A 19,031-nucleotide genomic window follows, 5' to 3' on the forward strand; every position below is an offset into this window, starting at 1 on the left:
TCAACGATAGTTTACCACACTGTGACCCAAGATCAAAGTCAATTTTAGAACTTTGAAGGCGCCTTCCATCTATGGGTTCTCGAGGCAAGGTCACTGGTGGTGTGCATCACTTGAACTTTACTCAATTGAGCGGAAAACTAATGAAACCTTATGAGATTTTATCATCCAGATAAAAACTCTAGCTTCATGGTGTGAACCATGGGAAAAATTGAATGACGCTCAATTGAAATACTGTTTCATGATGGGGCTAAAGAAAATTGGGTTGCACGATTTGATCCTTGTATCAAATCCTGATACCTTTGATTAATGTTACAAAGAGGCTATCCAATTGGATGAAAACATGTCGGATGATGACCTAGAAGTGGAAAATCTCTCAACTAAACAAAGGGTTAAAATTTTGATTTCGGAGCTCACCACTCAACAACTTTACATTGCTTTGATGGGAAGAGAAATTTGGGATGGACAAGGAGCTAAACATCAACAAAACCTGCAACCTCTTCCACTTGGGGGACATAAAGCCAATGCTTTTGTATTGTAATCATGGCAAACAAGGTCACAAAACCAAAGTTAGAGGAGATTGTCCTAGGTGGTGATTAACCTGGCCAACACCTGGTACTCCATTGATGAAAGTGAGCAAACCATCTTCTTGGAAACCCCCAAAACATCCTTCACATTGCTCTTACGCAAGGATTCCTTAACTAAAATTGAGGAACTTGAACCATTCCAATGGATACCTAGAATAGAAATCGGCTTTGAGATCAACTTGGGAGTCTGAACCATCCAATCTCAAATCTATTCTTACAGGCAAAACAATCTCATGACATATGAGCTATGGCACTGTCTAGGCAAGCCAAGCTTGTAGGCTCATGAATGGATTTCTTGGACTGGCACTCAAGGCATACCTTGTCTAGGATCTTTTGAATGTATAGTTTATGTGGACTCTGCATTCTTGAAATGTAAGATTTGTGTGTTAGGCTATGTGCTGGAAGTGGATTTTACCCTCGGAAGGGAATGGGCTACCTTGGTACAAGCTATACCAAACTTCGTCAGCCAAACATGTGCCATGAAGATTTCTAGCAAAGAAGTGGTGGGGGGTGACATTTTGTGACAAGGATGAAATAACACTTAATACTCTTTATGACCTTGTTCAAAAGAGACAACTGGCTTCTACATCAGAAGCCATGCCTGCTGAAGACCCACCCTCTCCACCATCAAAGATATGTTGTGATGAACTCTCTAAATCAGCCCTATCCCCAAACAAGGAACGAGTCCCAAATCCACATATTTAGAGTCCTCAATCTGTAGGTCTCCATTAAGGTGACCATTCTGTTTCTTCAACATTTGGAGTAAGAGCCACATCTTTTGTAGAAAGAGTCGTCCAAAATATATCCTCTATGTTTGAAGAACCTCTTCTACAAGTGTTAACATAGAAGCAGCAAGATCTAAACCACACAATCTCATCTACAACAACCACTCCTAGAAACAATTCCCAATACCCAACTCTGGCATCAATGGTCAAACCCATGTCTACCAAAGAACCCAAGGATTAAAATTATACTACAAGGAACAATCCTCACAAGAACCTCCCATAAACATATTTTGGTGAATCATTATAAAAAAGAGTGTAAAGGTCAAGGACATCATTAATAGACACATGGATGCTACCAAGAAAAAAGATTAGCATAAAGAGTTAGATTGTACTCATGAGTGGCCAACTCCTAGCAATAAAATAATTTAAGGGTCAAATGATAAAGAATAGACAAGGATTCAAAGAGTTTTCACCACCGTGATTCTTCCACATCACGGCCATGATTTCTAACACCTACAAAATCACGAAGGCTAAAACACTACTTTCCCAAGAGAAGAAATTGCCCATCACTTCATCCAATGGAGGATGTAATTAGAGATGTCTCCACAAATCATCTACATGAACTTGCTCTTTGAACCAGCCGAGTTACAGAAGTTCAGTGGGGCAAACACAAGAAATCTACATGAACCTTCTCTTTGAACCAGTTGTTGCACAAGCTCAGTAGGCAAACACAAGAAACCTACTCTCCTAAAAATGGAGGTAGCCACAAGAACCTGTTGCTCACATGGTGGTTAAGAAAATTCTAGGGAGCCACAAGACCACCTGTTGCTCACATGGTGGTTAAGAAAATTCTAGGGAGCCACAAGACCACTACTTGCAAAGTTAGAATGCCACAAGAACCTCCCACAACTACAGTCCGATGAATCATCATCAAAAGAAGTGCAAAGGTCAAAGACATCATTAATAGACACATGGATGTTATTAGGAAAAAACATCAGCATTAAGAGTCAGATTGGACTCATGGGTGTCCAACTCCTAACAATAAAATACTTTAAGGGTCAAATGATAAAGAATAGACAAGGATTCAAAGAGTTTTCACCACAGTGATTCTTCCACATCACAGCCGAGTTCTAACACTTGCAAAATCATGAAGGCTAAAACCCACACAAATGTGCAACCACATGGCCACAAGGTTTCCTCATCATATTTCCAATCCAAGAAACCATTATTATGTGATTTCATACAATTTGATTCTCAAAATCACACTTGTGGTTCATTCCTAAACAAGAATATTCTTCAACTGGCCTATCATCCTTGTCTAATACAATCAAAGAAAGTAATTGCTTTACTCAAAGAAAGCAATAGGCCTATCATCCTTGTCTAATACAATCAAAGAAAGCAGCTGCTTAGTGAGAAAACTTTTACTTTACTCATCCTTGTCTAATACAATCAAAGAAGGCAACTTCTTTACTCAAAGAAAGTAATGAGCCTATCATCCTTGTCTAATACAATCAAAGAAAGCAACTGCTTTACTCAAAGAAAGTAATGAGCCTATCATCCTTGTCTAATACAATCAAAGAAAGCAATTGCTTAGTGAGTACACTTTTACTTTACTCATCCACTGGTGGAAACCTTGTCAACACCTTCCAAGCACATCTCTATAGATGGGGGGACCATGGTGGGTGTATGCCTGACCCATGGTACAACCCATCACTTGGAGTTCCTTAAAGTTTAGCCTCACCAACAATAGCCAATGATCTCGTCCAGGTAGCCTCTAACCCTTTACAATAAATGGCTCCACAATCTTGTAAGTCGACTAAATTCTTTCAAACCCTCTCCAAATGTTTCGAACAGCTCCAACTAAAGTTTAAAGAATCAACTTTTTTGTACTTCATGGTATATCAGCTTAACCAATGGTCAAAGATCACCTAATTGTTCTTAATGGATAAAAAGCACATGGGAAGTAAAGCAGGTCGTCAACACAAAATCCGCTCACAGCCTACAAGGGACACATTAACCAATAAGATGTGCGTATAAGGACTTGCTTGTTAATGCTCCTCAAAACCTTAGCCTCTCTTCTTCCATTGGTAATAGCCATAGAATCCGTAAATTATAACCGTGCATGTGATTGCCAAAAAGCAAACCAAAAAAAAAGGAACAAGAAAAAGAAAATATAAAAATAGGAAACAATCACATGCAATGGCCCCCACCCCAATTAGGATCCCATATGTTATTAACATTTTCATGTATTAAATAGCTTCTTCATTCCTTTGGAGGATAAAATCATGCAACCTCTACTTATCAACACCAAGAATACATCTACCCCTCGATAAAGTTTTCGATTCGATCATGAGGACGCGATCGACATTGGGAAGGAGTGGGATATTAACCCCATTTTTGGGTTTACAAGGTTTGCCACACCCAATTATATGTCAAAGCATGAGTAATCTACATCAAATGTCGTGGATGGACGTGCCAAAATCATGTACAAACAAGCCATGAAGTAATGGTGTTGTCCAAATCTCAAACTTGGACAGGCGCATGTAACGGTCCGATGGATAATTAATGATGTTTCCCGCTCCTCCAAGAGCATGTGGTCATGAGATAGGATGTGCTCCCTAGTGTTTTAATACATCAATGTATTATGAGATAAAGCAATGTATAAGAAATAGGCCAAATGAAAGCTTTGGGCACCTGCCTGACCATAGTTTAAGTATGTGTGAACAATTATAGCCATGTATAAAAGGTAATTTCTTTTATAATGCAAGGACACTCCCCCATTATGCAATTGATCTCTACCTCTTGCTAAATCTCTCTCTAATCTTCTCTCTAATGCATGCTAGTTTGTGTATGTGAGATGTGAGAGGAGGGAGTAGTGCCCGTAGTGCAATGCGACACTATGACAACGCTTGCGGGAAAAGGCGATCGTGGGGATCTTTCCAATGGCCGAGCTTGTAACCCTTGAGATCTCCAAGCTCAACATTTCCATGGGTAGCTTACCATTCACTGTTATGGGGATCTTTCCGATGTAACCCAAGCTCTCCAAGCTCAACACTGCCATGGGTAGCTTAACATTCACCTTCTACCGACGAGCGTTGTCACACCATCACGTTGCACTACGGGTACTACTCCCTCCTCTCACATTAAATCACTCACACACACTCACTAGCATGCATTAGAGAGAGGTTTAGTAAGAGGGAAAGCTGTATTATGAGAGAAATTACCTTTATACATGGCCATAACTATTCACACACACAAATTATGGTTGGGTAGGTGCCCAAAGCTTCTATTTGGGGTTAACATCTCAAACTTGGATGGACGCCCATAAAGGTTTGATAGATAATTAATGGTGTTTCTTGCTCCAAGAGCATTTGGGAGTGCATATGGTAGTGAGGTAGGATGTGCTCCCTAGTGTTGTAATGCATCAATGTATTATGAGATGAAGCAATGTATAAGCAATAGGCCAAATAGAAGTTTTGGGCACCTACTCGGCCATAGTTTAAGTGTGTGTGAACACTTATGACCATGTATAAAAGGTAATTTCTCTCATAATGCAAGGATACTCACCCATTGTGCAATTGAGCTTTCCCTCTTGCTAAACACCTCTCTAATTTTCTCTCTAATGCATGGTAGTGAGTGTGTGTAGTGAGTGATTTGATGTGAGAGGAGGGAATAGTGTCCGTAGTGCAACGTGACGGTGTGACAATGCTCATAAGAGAAGGCGAATCGTAAGCTACCCATGGCGGTGTTGAGCTTGGAGACCTCAAGGGTTATGAGCTTGGTCAATTGGAAAGATCCCTATGACACGTTGAGATGAGTAGAGGTGAATGGTTCCCTCTTTATTATCTCTTAGCCGTAATAGTGGCTACCCTTGTTCTTTCGCGAGGTACTGCTTCTCTTTGGATAACATTATTTTTCCTTTTCATTTCTTCTTTTATTAGATTTGAAGGTTAACGTCCTATCTGAGAGGATGAGAATTCTTGCTTCTCCGCTAGACTATTTGCGCGATGGCTATAGAACGGTGTCCTATCTTTGGCATCCTGTTTGCGGGGGCTATAGAATGAGAATTCTAGCTCCTTCGCTAGACTACCTTTTCTTGAAGTGATTTCCTCTTGAGAGGTCCTTGCTTCCCTTCTTCCTATTGTCCTCTTGCTTTGGTAGGCTAAGGGTGGTGTGACTCACCCCACTACTAAATCTTTTTGTATTTCTTACCGCCTTAACAAGTCTTGGGGTATAGGTGTTACCTTCCTCATCAACATACATCATTTTTTATCAGTGGCTTGCTAGTAACACTTGATCCTAGGGGTGTATTAGGAAATCAAAATGACCCCCACAAGTCCCTAGGAATATCAATGATTGTGTGTAGAGGTTGTGCGAGGCATCCTCATACAACACCATTCCTTCATTGTTGACTCCAAGCCTCCTCAAGAAGAATTTATCAAATGACATTAGAGAACTGAGTCTTTACTGGCTCTATTTGGGCTCTAGTAGCTTCTTGCAATCTTCTGAGCCTTTCTATCTCATCGACCATTGCAAAGGTCTAACCTTCTTAATGTCCCTTGTTGGGACATACATCATTCTGTTCGTCGGAGTGTCTAGATAGAACTCTTGGTTTTCTCACTAGCCCGACAATACCACTCGCGGGTTATCCAAGAGGTCTATCTCAATTTTCGCACACTGTGACATCATTGGCATCTCTCCAAGAGTATCCCATTAGTGTCAATGAAGATTGGGACTTGGTTAGTTATGTGGAAGCCATAACATTATAAGACATCATATGCTTCATTGCTTCTCACCCCCATTAGTCTTCTAGCTTGAGCCTTTTGGCTACTTCTATTGATGACTCACCTCTGAACACTCCATGGTTTTGTTTGGCCATATCCGAGCTTGGACATTGAATTATGCTAATGCCCCATAATCTTGATATTGTATCCTCCATTGTGAAGAATTATTGGTCTGCTTCCAAATTGGAATTTGGTGCTACCAAGGTGGTTAGATCGACTCTTAGTCCTATCCCACTCCCTAGCATTGGTGCATACAACAATGTTTCGTGTTCAAATGTTAGGTTTGTGTATAAAGTCACAATGATTCAGCCTAAAGGTAAATGCACAAGCACTTGGTCCAAAGCCATAATCACTTGCTGAGATCCTTTTTATGATTTTTGACATGATACGTATGTATTAGACACTTGCTCTAAAATAATTTTAGAACTTTCTCCGTGCTTGTGTATTCTCAAACCCATTCCTGTTCTAGGTCACGTAAGGCAACATTTAACCACATATGCTTGTCCTTGTTTGTCTCACAAGCATTATGTGGCCTACCCTTACGATGGCTGCTTGAATCATGCAAACCCCTTATTGTAAATGCAGTACTCGAGTGCACACCATTGTTCCTGTAAATCATGACCTAATTGTATTGTTTTTGATATAGAGCTTGACTTCGTACGACTAGCATGAACATGTAAATAGCCAACTCAATAGGAATTTTAGCCTTTAGGTATATTTTGTATTAAGATGTTGTAATGTATTATTTTGTTCTTCACATTTAAGGTCCAAAACCCCATGTCAGATCGTTCAACCGCTACAAACTCATGATTGAAAAAAAGCATTGCATAGTCAAGAGCATTGTTAGTTCGTGTTCAAGATACCAAATGTCAGAGGTGTAAGGCTCGAAACATTCATTATTTCCAACATTTTGATGGTTCTTCAATCTCAGTGCTTTTGTTATCCAGCTCGTGGTACCGTTTATGGTCAAGAAGTGGTACACTTTGGTGAATGATGAGGCAAAGCTATATATACTCTGTGTGGGACTGCTGGTTGGCCAGCCTAAAGGCTATCGGAGAGAAGAAAAGATTAAAAAAATACTAAATAAAAATAATACATGTCCAAAAAATTCCCTTTTTAGGGCTTGACAAAAAGCTATTTTCACACACCCCCTCTCGAGCCAAAAAGGGAACCATGAGAGAAGATGAGAGAAGACGATGGATGCCAAGGTCCTACATTGACACACTGGTAGAAGGAATGTATCTCCCAAAAAGGGAACCATGAGAGAAGACAATGGATGCCAAGGTCCTACATTGACACATTGGTAGAAGGAATGTATCTCCCAAAAAGGGAACCATGAGAGAAGACGATGGATGCCAAGGTCCTACATTGACACACTGGTAGAAGGAATGTATCTCCCTATGGAAACAAAATCTGATAAAGTCAAAGAGGGCGATTGTGGAGGCAAAGGTTGTGAAGGTGAGTTGATGTAGATGGGTTGATCGTCTCCCAAAGTGAGATCTTGAATGGGACTCTTCTCAGAGTAAGAAGGCCCATTCCCTATGTGGTCCAGATGAGAGTTTGGAGAATCAACTTCTGGTGAGAAGAGTTGGTCCTTCGGGAGTGCGGGTAGAAGATCCATGTGTGCTCTCAAGGCTTCAATCCCTTTGCTCACGATAGTTCTGATACCATGTGAGGGAAAAAGGACGAAAGGACCAGATGTACGAGAGATCAAAGCAAAACAACATAGCATAAAATATGTGAGTGAGTCTATATATAATGGTGAGTAAACATATGTACAAGAGCCCTCTAATGTGAGGTGACTATGAGTAGAAAGACTAGTAAAGAAGCACAGATAATGTCGGAGATGAAGCACGATCGATGACAAAGGCTCGCGTCGATGTGAGGCAAAGGTACTCCGTGAGGTGGTCGATGTCGAACGCTCGCCATCGGTGATGCAAAGGCACTCCGAGAGGTGGTAATGGTAGCAAAAGATGAGGTGATACAGGGCTCTGGTGACAAGGGTGCTACAATACCTAAGGTGGTAGATAAAGAGTAGAGAGCGCTGCCGTTTCGAGTGGTGTAGTGGTGCAAGCTTTGTTGACAAGGGTGCTACAAGACTTGAAGGGTGCAGGCTCTGGTGACAAGGGTGCTGTGTACCTCAAGGTGTACCTCAAGGGTGCAGACTCTGGTGACAAGGGTGCTGCGTACTTGAAGGGTGGTGAGGAGCAGAGAGGGCTACCGTCCCAAGTGGTGCAAGCTATGGTGACAAGGGTGCTGCGTACTTGAAGGGTGTCGATGTGGTGAAGATAAGCAGCAAAGAGTGGGTTGCCATCCTGATGGTGTGATGTAGCAGAGAGTGGTTGATGTCCCGATGGTGAGAGCTGAGGAAAAAACGCTAATATGCTCTATGTAGCAAAGATGGATGCTCTCCCATGAGCTGAAATAAAACGCTGATATGCTCTACTGTAGCAGAGAGGACTGCTGTCCCATAAACTGTGGTAAAACATTGATGATATGTTGATGTAAACGTTGATGATGTGTTGATGTAAACGTTCATGATGTGTTGATGATGTAAGCGTTGATGTACTGAATGTAGCAAAGAGGGCTGCTGTCTCACAATGTTTCTTGTAGTAGAGAGTGGGCTGTTGTCCTGAGGTGTGGCCAGATGATAAAACGCTAAGGTGCTGTCCTGTCAAGCGTTGATGTACTGAATGTAGCAAAGAGGACTGCTGTCTCACAATGTGGCTTTTCTTGTAGTAGAGAGTGGGCTGTTGTCCTGAGGTGTGGCCAGATGATAAAACGCTAAGGTGCTGTCCTGTCAAGCGATGATGATGAAGCAATGTAGTGTAGAGCCTGGCATAAGCAGCAGCAGTAGATGGTACCGTATATGGTCAAGAAGTGGTACACTGTGGTGAATGATGAGGCAAAGCTATATATACTGTGTGGGACTGCTGGTCGGCCAACAGAAAAGATAAAAATACTAAATAATATACTTCAATGTGATAAAACTCATAAGATCCTTTATGGACACACTTTTTAGTCATGTGCATAGGTGGACACACTTTTTAGCCATGTGCATAGGTGGAACTAGATGTGTTTCTCCTATAGGAGCCCAAATTGGATATGCTTCTCGTGTGGTAAAATTGGTAAGATCCTTTCTGGACACACTTTTTGGTCATGTGTATAGGGGGAACCAAAGGTGGGGTATGCATTGGATATGCTTCAGTGTGGTAAAACTAGTAAGATCATTTCTGGACACACTTTTTGGTCGTGTGCATAGGGGACCAAAGGTGGGGTATGCATTACAGTGTCAACATCGCTTTTGCCTAATGTTATTGGTCACGGTGTTACCATACTTGCTAGAGTATAATGGACTATGGTTTTGCAGGAGGAATAGAAGCTAGGTATCTTGAATATCTATGTGCGTAATGTGTGGGGAGAGAGGGTGGCCCTTCAGGACACCAACACAAAACTGCTTTCGTAGGATGTTGATCATTAAATTATTGGAGACTTCAACATGGTTGAGTAGCCCTGTGACGAAAAGGGTGGATGTGAGGGTAGAGCACACCCTTTGGAGAGACCCTCTTGGGAGAGATTCATACTCTCCTTTTATGGAGGAGGGTATGAATCCTAGGAGGAGAGATTCAACATGCTTGAGTAGCCCTCTGACGAAAAGGGTGGACGTGAGGGTAGAACACACCCTTTGGAGAGAGCCTCCTGGGAGAGATTCATACGCTCCTTTATGGCAGGGATTGTTGGACATATGATGATGATTTCTAGAGGAGGCCTAACTTTTTATCTTACTCATGGCATAACCGTAGAAGCGGGGATGGATGCATCTTTGCACGATTGGATAGGTTTTATGTGGATGATTGGGGCTTGGATAGAGGAGGTTCTATTGCCATCTTGCCATCTTAAAAAGAGACAAGAAGGTGTATCTTATGATAGGCATGCTAAAGTTAAAGAGAACGACATATCAAAACCTGGTGGAGATTTGGAGGCTTTGTGATGATCCTAACCCCTAGAGAGAGACTTGCCTTGGCCTTGGAGAGGACTAGCCACTAGCACTATGTTTTGGCCAAGAAAAAAGAGGCTTTGGACAAGGAGCGAGCTATCAGATGGAGGTAGGCTATGCTCCAAAGGGAACACGAGAAGCATCCTAGGTCCCCTTGGATCCCAAATCTCTTATCCATTGTTAGTGTTGAGCTACAAGTTGGCCATGGATAGGCAGGCGAAGTTTCGCATTTCATGCTAATTAGGCATTTTGGGCACAGATGGGTGATGCAATGAACCTTTTATCTCAGTGCATGGATCTATCCATAGAAGGGATAGTTTGAGATGCTTGTAGGATTCCCAGGGGGAATTTCACATTGAGCCATATAAGGTGAGGAGCATTGCCTCAGATTTTTATTAGGTTTTGCTCTTTGTAGAAGCCCACTCTTTGGATAGAGATGTTGCAGCACATGCCTATGCTTATTATAGATAATATGTGTGCCTCTTTAGATGCCTCTTTTTTGAAGAATGAGCAGAGACATGCTTTGTAGGCCCTCTCGAAAGGCAAATGCCAAGTCCAATGGTCTGCCCGATGAGAGTGGTGGATAGGGCAAGGAAGCACTTCTATATTGATCCCCCTCAAGGGATGATTACAAATTCTTAGAGGCTTTGGTTATATGATGGGTGTCCTATCAGATAACTGCACTAAGACCCTAGTGAGTGAGAGTGGAGGCCTTCTTTTAACCCCATGAAAAGCATGCCCTACCCTAGTTACATTGTGTCGAGCACCAGACACTGGGACACATCTAGAGATTCCCTACTCTTAGACCTCATTGGGAGACTTATGGGATCACTGTTGACATTCAGAGACTTTTTGGCGGAGGTTGTGGCACTCGTATAGGGAAATGAAGATTTCCTCTTTTATTTAGCTTTCTCTACATGGTGGTCTTGCCAGCCAAGTTTGGCAGGACCCTACTGGCAGCACAAGCCACCATATTGGTTGAGATTTCCTCCCTGCTTGATCTGAAATCTCCTTTTTTGTAAAATAAAAAATCATACTTAATAGAAGTCTTTTTTTGGGGGAAAAAAATGTAAACACACAACAAAAAACCACCCCCAAAAAAATCAAAACAAAACATTTAGTTAGTTTCGGCCTTTTTTTTTTTTTAAACATTGGAACCTGCAGTCAAGGAGATACGAGCCTTACGACTATCTCCCACACAAGATCCCATAGTGATGGGATCAATGGTGGAAATTGGGCATCATGGTCGGGGCAATCGAGGGCTGTCCGATCTTGACCGGTTGGCCCCAGGGGGAAAAGCCGGGGACGGCTTAAGGCTTAACGGCGGAAAATCCAGAGCACCAATGTGATGGTATTGCCCTACGACGTCTCGGGTTCGAATCATTTACAAATTGGCTCGAGTTTGCATTTCTCCGGAGTTTGCAAAAATGCCTGAGTTTACAAAAAAGGTCCCGGAGATCTCCCGCTGGGAGGCCGGGTTTCCACCGTTGATCCCATTAGTAAGGTGTCTTTATGACCTGTGGGAGATAGTCCTGAAGTGAACTTGGACTGATGCAGACTCCAGACACGTCCATCGAATGGGCCGGTCGCCGGAGAAGCTTACCTTGTACGAGCGTTCGCCATGCAGATCAGGCATGTGTAGCAGAGAGATGATTGAATTGTTCGAACATTTGTTGGTATGCAGCTTATAAAAGCTCTAGCACGGAGCGTTTATGGGGGGAAATTACTTCACAGATCCTTCTCAGTCCCCAATAGCTAATAGAGGTCGTACAAAGGTGGGGCGAAGTAAGCGTGTCCGCCCTTTTTTGTTTCCCGTAAGCGAGATCACATTAATCTAGGGGTCCCTATCATGACTGCCTACCTTCTGAGGAATCCTTGGGAAGGAGGATACCATGTTAATGAATGGTCTCCCTCCATACTGCCCCCTCTTGCAGGGAGATTACATATCCTCCGGAGGTCTATCTTCAAGCAGGGACCTGCTCCATTGAAAATTGTCCGGGTCTATCTTCAAGCAGGGACCTGCTCCATTGAAAATTGTCCGGGTCTATCTTCAAGCAGGGACCTGCTCCATTGAAAATTGTCCGGGTCTATCTTCGAGAAGGGACCTGCTCCAGATGCCAATGCAGGCTAACCTGCCACTCCTCGGCAGCATGACAGTTGGTCAAGTGTGTCATTTTTGCACATGTAAAGCCAATTGATGCAACTATTGTGGATTGCAACAGACAGAGTTAAGATCCCCAGATTTTATGGATAGACGCAGGTACAATCTAAGTCAGGTTAAGGACATGATGGAGAAAACAGAGTCTGCAAACAAGGGAAGGCGCAATGCCACATCACAGGAACTGGTAGGTTGGGAGATGCTTAGCTTAGAAGAGACACTCACTTGTTTGGAGGGGATGACCCAGTCTCCTTCGCTTGAAAATCTTGTATGCATCTTGAACAAGTGCAAAAAAGAGAGAAAGCTACCATTTGCCCTGCGTTTGCATGCTTACCTGCACAAAAATGGGCTGGAAGGTCATAGATCACTGGGCAACACGTTGCTTTCAATGTTGGTGGAGGTTGGAAGTATGCGCAATGCCCAACAGGTTTTTGATAGGTTGGCTTATCGAAATGAGTATTCTTGGTGTTTTCTCATCACAGGTCATGTTAGATGTGAGGAGCCACATCATGCTCTTAACCTGTACCAGAAAATGCAGAAGGATTCTGTACATCCTAGTGGGCCTATTTTTGTGGCCTTACTTAAGGCTTGTGCGCAGCTGAAGGATGTGGAAAGAGGCTGTAAATTGCATGCTCAGATTGCCAGAAAGGGGCTGGAGAGAGACCTTTTCATTGGCAGCACCTTGGTTGACATGTATGCCAAATGTAACTTGCTTACAAAGGCACAGGAAGTGTTTGACAAGCTCTTGGTTCGAGATGTTGTCTCGTGGAATGCACTAATTGCAGGATATGCCAAACACAGGCGTGGTGAGGAGGCACTGAACTGTTTTAAACAGATGCAGCTTGAGGGTATCTCTCCAAATACTGTCACATTTGTACTCAGCTTGAAGGCATGTGGCAGCATAGGAGCCACAGAAAAGGGTCAAGAAATACATGATGAGATTGTTAGAAGAGGTTTGTTGGGAAGGGATGTTTCGGTTGGCAGCACCTTGGTGGATATGTATGCCAACTGTGGCTTGCTTGTAAAGGCAGAGGAAGTGTTTGGCAAGCTTCCAGTTCGAGATGCAGTCTCATGGAATGCACTAATTGCAGGATATGCCAAGAACAGGCGGGGTGAGGAAGCACTGAATTGTTTTGAACAGATGCAACTCCAGGGCATCTCTCCAGATTCCATCACATTTATTTGCAGCTTGAAAGCTTGTTGCAGCATAGGAGCTGCAGACAAGGGCCAAGAAATGCATGTTGAGATTGCTCGAAAAGGGTTGGAACAAGATCTTGTTGTTGGCAACACATTAGTCAATATGTATGCCAATTGTGGCTTGCTTGCAGAAGCGCAGGAAGTTCTTGACAATCTTTCAATTCGAAATGTTGTCTCATGGACCGGACTAATTGCAGGATATGCCAAACATGGGCATGGTCAGGAAGCGCTGAACTGTCTTGAACAGATGCAACTGGAGGGTGTCTCTCCAGATGCTTACACATTTGTTTGCAGCTTGAAAGCTTGCGGCAGCATAGGAGCTGCAGCCAAGGGCAAAGAAATACATGCTGAGGTTGCTAGGAATGGGTTGCTGGAAAGAAGCCCCTTTGTTGGTAGTGCATTGGTTGACATGTATGCCAGTTGTGGCTTGCTTGCAAAAGCACAGGATGTGTTTGACAAGCTTTCAGTTCGAGACAGTGTCTCCTGGACAGCATTAATAGCAGGATATGCCCAGCTAGGAGAGAGTGAAAAGATTTTCCATATCCTCGATAGGATGAAAAGAGAAGGCATAAAGCCAAATTGGGTCACATTCCTAAGTGTTCTTAGTGCGTGCAGTCATGCAGGTCAACTGGATTTAGGCCAGGCGTACTTTGAAGCCATGAGCAAAGACTACGGCATTACTCCAACTCTTGAGCACTACACTTGCATGATAGATGTCCTTGGCCGTGCAGGCCAATTCGACAAGGTGGTTGCAATGATTAAGAAGATGCCCTTCCATCCAAATCTTGTGATGTGGCACACTGTGTTGGGTGCTTGTCGAAAGTGGGGCAATGTGGAGCTTGGAAGACAGGCTTTTGAGCATGCAGTGAGATTGGATGAAAAGGATCCTGGAGCACATTTCTGCCTGTTTAACATCTATGTAGATGCTGGCATGCAGGAGGATGCAAGGAAGGTTGACACAATGAGGTTGGAAAAACAAGCATGGAAGAAGCCAGGACACTGTTGGTGGACCAATTTTGATGAAATTGAGCACCCTTTTTTTGGTTGGGGATAAATACATTTTCAAAGCTAGAAGATTTGTAGAAGATGTCAAGGGAGGGCATGTCCTATGTACCTCACAGATTTGCTTTGCATTTGGTGTCAGAAACACATCCGTTGATGCAAAGGAAGCTGAGTTATATGGGCACAGTGAGAAGCTAGTGATTGTGTGTGTTTTCTTGGGCACTTTTTTCAAATACTTCAAGCTCGCTGGTTCACCCACATGGCATCACCTGATTGGTGTGGATAAAGCTCAAAGCGCAAATAAAATAGCTTTGGGGCTCTCGGGGGTGAACTTCGAGCTTAGGCCTTTTATGCTAGCGTCTGAATGAACCGCAGAAGATGATCTGTTCATTATCAATTCCACGATGGCGTCCTTGAACGCGTAATCGAGGTCTTCGTGTCTGAGTTTGATGAACCGTGGGTACCCCCATCTTCTCACGAGAGAGAGGCACGCTCTTCAGTGATTGTGAAGATGACATTCTGGCTACCCTCAAGAAAAACGTCCTCGATGTATACACGCTGGACTATTGGATACAAAAAGATTCAGCACATCAGAGAAATGGTTAGCCGGCTCGTACCGAACGTAGAAGGATCAGAAGTAGCCAACCAGCACAGTTCGTGTGTGTGGCATGGACAAGGAAGGGGGAGAAAAAAGAACCAACTTATGCAAGGTTTGTACATACGGCAGAAGAGGGCAGGCAGCTTTTGTTCTGTTTGATTGTATAGCAAATATACAGACGTCTTCTATCACATCGACGTGAGCAGATTTATAGCAGTGCCGTCCGCAAGATCGCAGCGCACGATTTTGGCGCAGCTCCTTAGAACAGGACATGAAAGCACCATTTTCTAAACCGTTATTTATTTAACCGCCGAGAAGCTTTCAAACCGAAGCCTATTTTCTTCCAAGAAATTCTTAGAGCAAGCATCCATTGAGCTCCCATATGAAGAAGTCCAGTCGCATGTTATATGGCTCTATTACATCGTCAACTTGCATTATTAAAAGCGCTCTACTGAACGGGAAAATCTATGATTCTTTCTTTCTTTTTTCACTTGCATTATTAAAAGCGCTCTACTGAACGGGAAAATCTATGATTCTTTCTTTCTTTTTTCACTCATACATATATAATATATAAATTCAAAAAATTTGTGTGATGATGTGGCATTCTTGCCATATGGCAACGTAGATTGCCACATGGCATATGCAACCTTATTTTTATTTTTTATTTTTTATTTACAAGGTTTCTTTTGGTGATGATGTGGGCTTGCATTGTCACATGGTACTATCCAAGGTATCTTTCTTAGCCATCTTATCTTTTAAAAATAAGTTTTGAGAAAAAAACAAAAATCTCTCTCTCTCTCTCTCTCTCTCTCTCTGTGTGTGTGTGTGTGTTTCCCAAAGCAAAACCATTCATTTAAAAATTAATTCTACTTTTCTAATACAAGAAGCCTTCATGTGTGAGGTATGATTTTGTGCATGAGTAAAAGGGGAAGTTTGAATTACTATTTATATCTTTGCCTAAGGTGCTCAAGGGAAGGCGAGGGGACAAAGGTGATGTCACAACCCTAATTAGCTAGCTAACATCTAGTGGATCAAAACCAATAAATTGATGCTTTGATAAGGATCAACATGTTGATCTCATGTAAGCATATGAAGTCCAGAATGTTCCATTCGCTAAAAATCCATTCCTTGATTCAAGAATCTATGTTGTGTTCATAAGGCCTTTAGTGTTGTATGATAAGATTTTGATTTCTTCACTCATTTCTTTGGATTTTTAAAGGGGTTTTGGGTCTTTCCACAAGGGCTTCTTTTCGTTTTTTTCGTTTATGCACTACCTTTATCAAGCTTGATAGCTGGCTCGCTACAACTTGAGAGAGAGAGAGGGGGGGGAGGGAGGGGGGAGGGGAGGAGAGTCAATCATGTATGTATCCATTGACTCCTTGCCTTTGGTCTGATCAATGGACTTAAAGGGGGGATCTTGACCTAGCAGAGACTCCTCCTCAGCTTGACTATTTTGGGCATCACCTAGAGGGGGGACCTCCTTTGAAAGTCCATCTCTTCTAGTTCTTTCTCAAACTCTTTGTTAAGTTCAAAGCGAGCCTAGGAACTTTTCTGCTACTTCATCCTCGTCATCTCCTTTGTCCACATCAAGGGGGAGGGGTCCCAAACATCCACCAAGAGCGAGGCAAATCTGTTCGTGCCCCTAGACTTAGGGGGATGAGAAGCGGAGAGGGAGAAGGGCTTGGTGGCTTTGGATCTTCTATTGCCTTGAATAAAGCCTTGCTTATCCTTAATCCCTAGAGGTTTCTCCTTGGATTATGTATCTTGAGCTTGATTGGGACAAACAATGGGATAGTTTCTGACTTATTCCCCACATTTAAAACATGCATTAGGAAGATTTTTATATATTATCTCTTGAGATGGTATATAATCACCAAGATCAATCATAAGGTTGCTTGGCAAGTCATGGGACAGGTCCAGCTCCACAAGGCCATCTCGGGTTAAAATCTGATATGGGACAGCTACCAAGCAAGTGCCCCAAACGGGAGGAAGGGAAGTTTCACCCAGATAGGACGTCTAGAAGGCATTGGGGGGGGGGGATTCAGGATACCACTTGAAGAGGGAGAGAGGTGAATCCGCAACACCCATAGCATTGAGTGCCATTTCTTCGAAAAATTAAATAATTTTTAGGGAAATTGTGGGTCCTTTCTAGCCATAAAAACCACACAGAGGCACGACAGACAGGGAGGGCGAATACAGGATGACAAAGGTGCTACCCCGTTGACAAAGGCGCTCGAATTCCGAAGGCTTCAAATTTTTCAAGAATATATATGTCTACTTACAATTCTGTACCTCCATAAAAGCAAAGCAAGGCTCTTGACCCGATGGTTCTTTATCTCCCAAAAAAAAAACATCAACACACACGAGTATGTTGCAACATCAATATCATGGAATTCTTATGAGAATTTATACAATCATCTCGAATTGCTTTTAACTCTCAAGTTTTGCAAAGGGAAAAGTGCCTAACCTTGTCTTCTAAGGCAATCGAAACGGCTCTTGCTTACAAAAGATGGCGCGAGAAGGCACAAGGTATGGTGGCTGGTTTGACAACCAAGTCTCCTTTCACAAGGGGGTGCACCATTCAAATCGTCAGCATACACTAGGGATGAACATGGTAAGCACAATCAGGATACACTAGGGATGGACATGGTAAGCACAATGTGACTACTCTACTCTCGCTGTGAGCATTAGCCTAGGGACGATCACCACTACTCATGTAGAGTTTTGTGTTACCAACAAACTCTTACCGAACTCTATTTGATATAATCGATTCCAAGAAGCATGTCATCAAAACACATGGGAAATAAAGAAATTTGCCACTTGTGGTGAGTTCACTTTTTCCACACGAAGAACAAACTGCCATTTTAGTTAAAGGATTGATTATCACCAAGATAGCATTATTACCTCTTTGGTTCCTCTGTTGGTATTTGGGATCAATAAGTTGGCCATGCTTGAATTTTGAATTTTTAAAACAATGTGTCACATAACGATAACAATGTACATGTTTTCTTAACTATGGCATAGATGGCGGCGAAAGTTCTTAGCCTGTGGCTAACAATGACATCGAGACGAACAACATTGTCGTAAATTTGGTGGTGGTTCAACAATCAACACGGCTGGTCAACTGCTGACAGCTTCCTTCACGGCTTTAAGGATTGCGTCTGGTTATTAAGGTTTTCTTTTTTCGGCCTTATATGATCCACCTATTATAATAAAATTTTTCCATTTGTAGGAAAAAGCTCCTTGCTCAAATCTCTCTTGCATGTTTTCTTGAAATCTAAATTTAAATACAAAAGGAAGTTCAAACTTAATAAATTTGGTATATCTTACTTATACCCGAATTGTCTTTTATATCTTATTTAATGCCTAAATTGTCTCATAAAATCTTCAAGCACGGCTCCCTTCCTCTCCACTCCAAGCTAAGAGTGGAATAAGGGTTGAATAAAGATTGTGCTAGTTAAAATAAAACCATATCAATATACAGAAATAAATAAAGGATGGCCCAATCATTATTTGTTTGAAGGTTGAAATTTACTTGCATTTTTAATACCAAGGGGTTCTAGTCTTGGTTTTCAAGCCACCAAAACCATTTTGATATCACTATTTGTTATCCTTGAAACCTAAAGAACATGGTTCCACTTTTCCAATATGACAATGCACTCCTGACAAAATAGTGTAGAGAAAAAAATTTGCTTTTTTCCCCTTCTGCCAAAAAGAAACATACCAAATGCAAGTGCTCCAACCAAGCTTCAAGACCTCAATCTTGCTCACACAAGCACTCACGTGAAGAAGAATATGCACTCGCAAAACTTGCAAGAAACCGTATCAAACCAACCATATATCTATAAAAGAGACTGAAGTCTCTTTTGCATGTGTCATCAAAGAATGCAGTGTGTGTGGACAGAGAACGGGGGAGAGAGAGGGGGGGGGGGGGGGGGAAGAGAGGAAGAGAGAGTGAGAGAGGTGTCAACCCAGTCAAAGACAAT

The 19,031-nt window shown here is 42.4% G+C and overlaps 1 protein-coding gene across 1 annotated transcript; it reads left to right on the forward strand.

Moving 5' to 3' along the window:
- Positions 1 to 12,336: 12,336 nt before the first annotated feature.
- Positions 12,337 to 14,499, forward strand: LOC147604683 (pentatricopeptide repeat-containing protein At5g16860-like). Its single transcript, XM_086794996.1, has 3 exons — positions 12,337 to 13,201; positions 13,340 to 13,658; positions 13,740 to 14,499. The coding sequence occupies exons 1-3, from the start codon at positions 12,337 to 12,339 to the stop codon at positions 14,497 to 14,499; spliced, it is 1,944 nt and encodes a 647-aa protein (XP_086651122.1).
- Positions 14,500 to 19,031: the final 4,532 nt, after the last annotated feature.

The sequence above is a fragment of the Cibotium barometz genome, chromosome 61 (assembly GCF_041138505.1).
Source record: "Cibotium barometz isolate CiBa-2024 chromosome 61, ASM4113850v1, whole genome shotgun sequence".
NCBI lineage: Eukaryota > Viridiplantae > Streptophyta > Polypodiopsida > Cyatheales > Cibotiaceae > Cibotium > Cibotium barometz.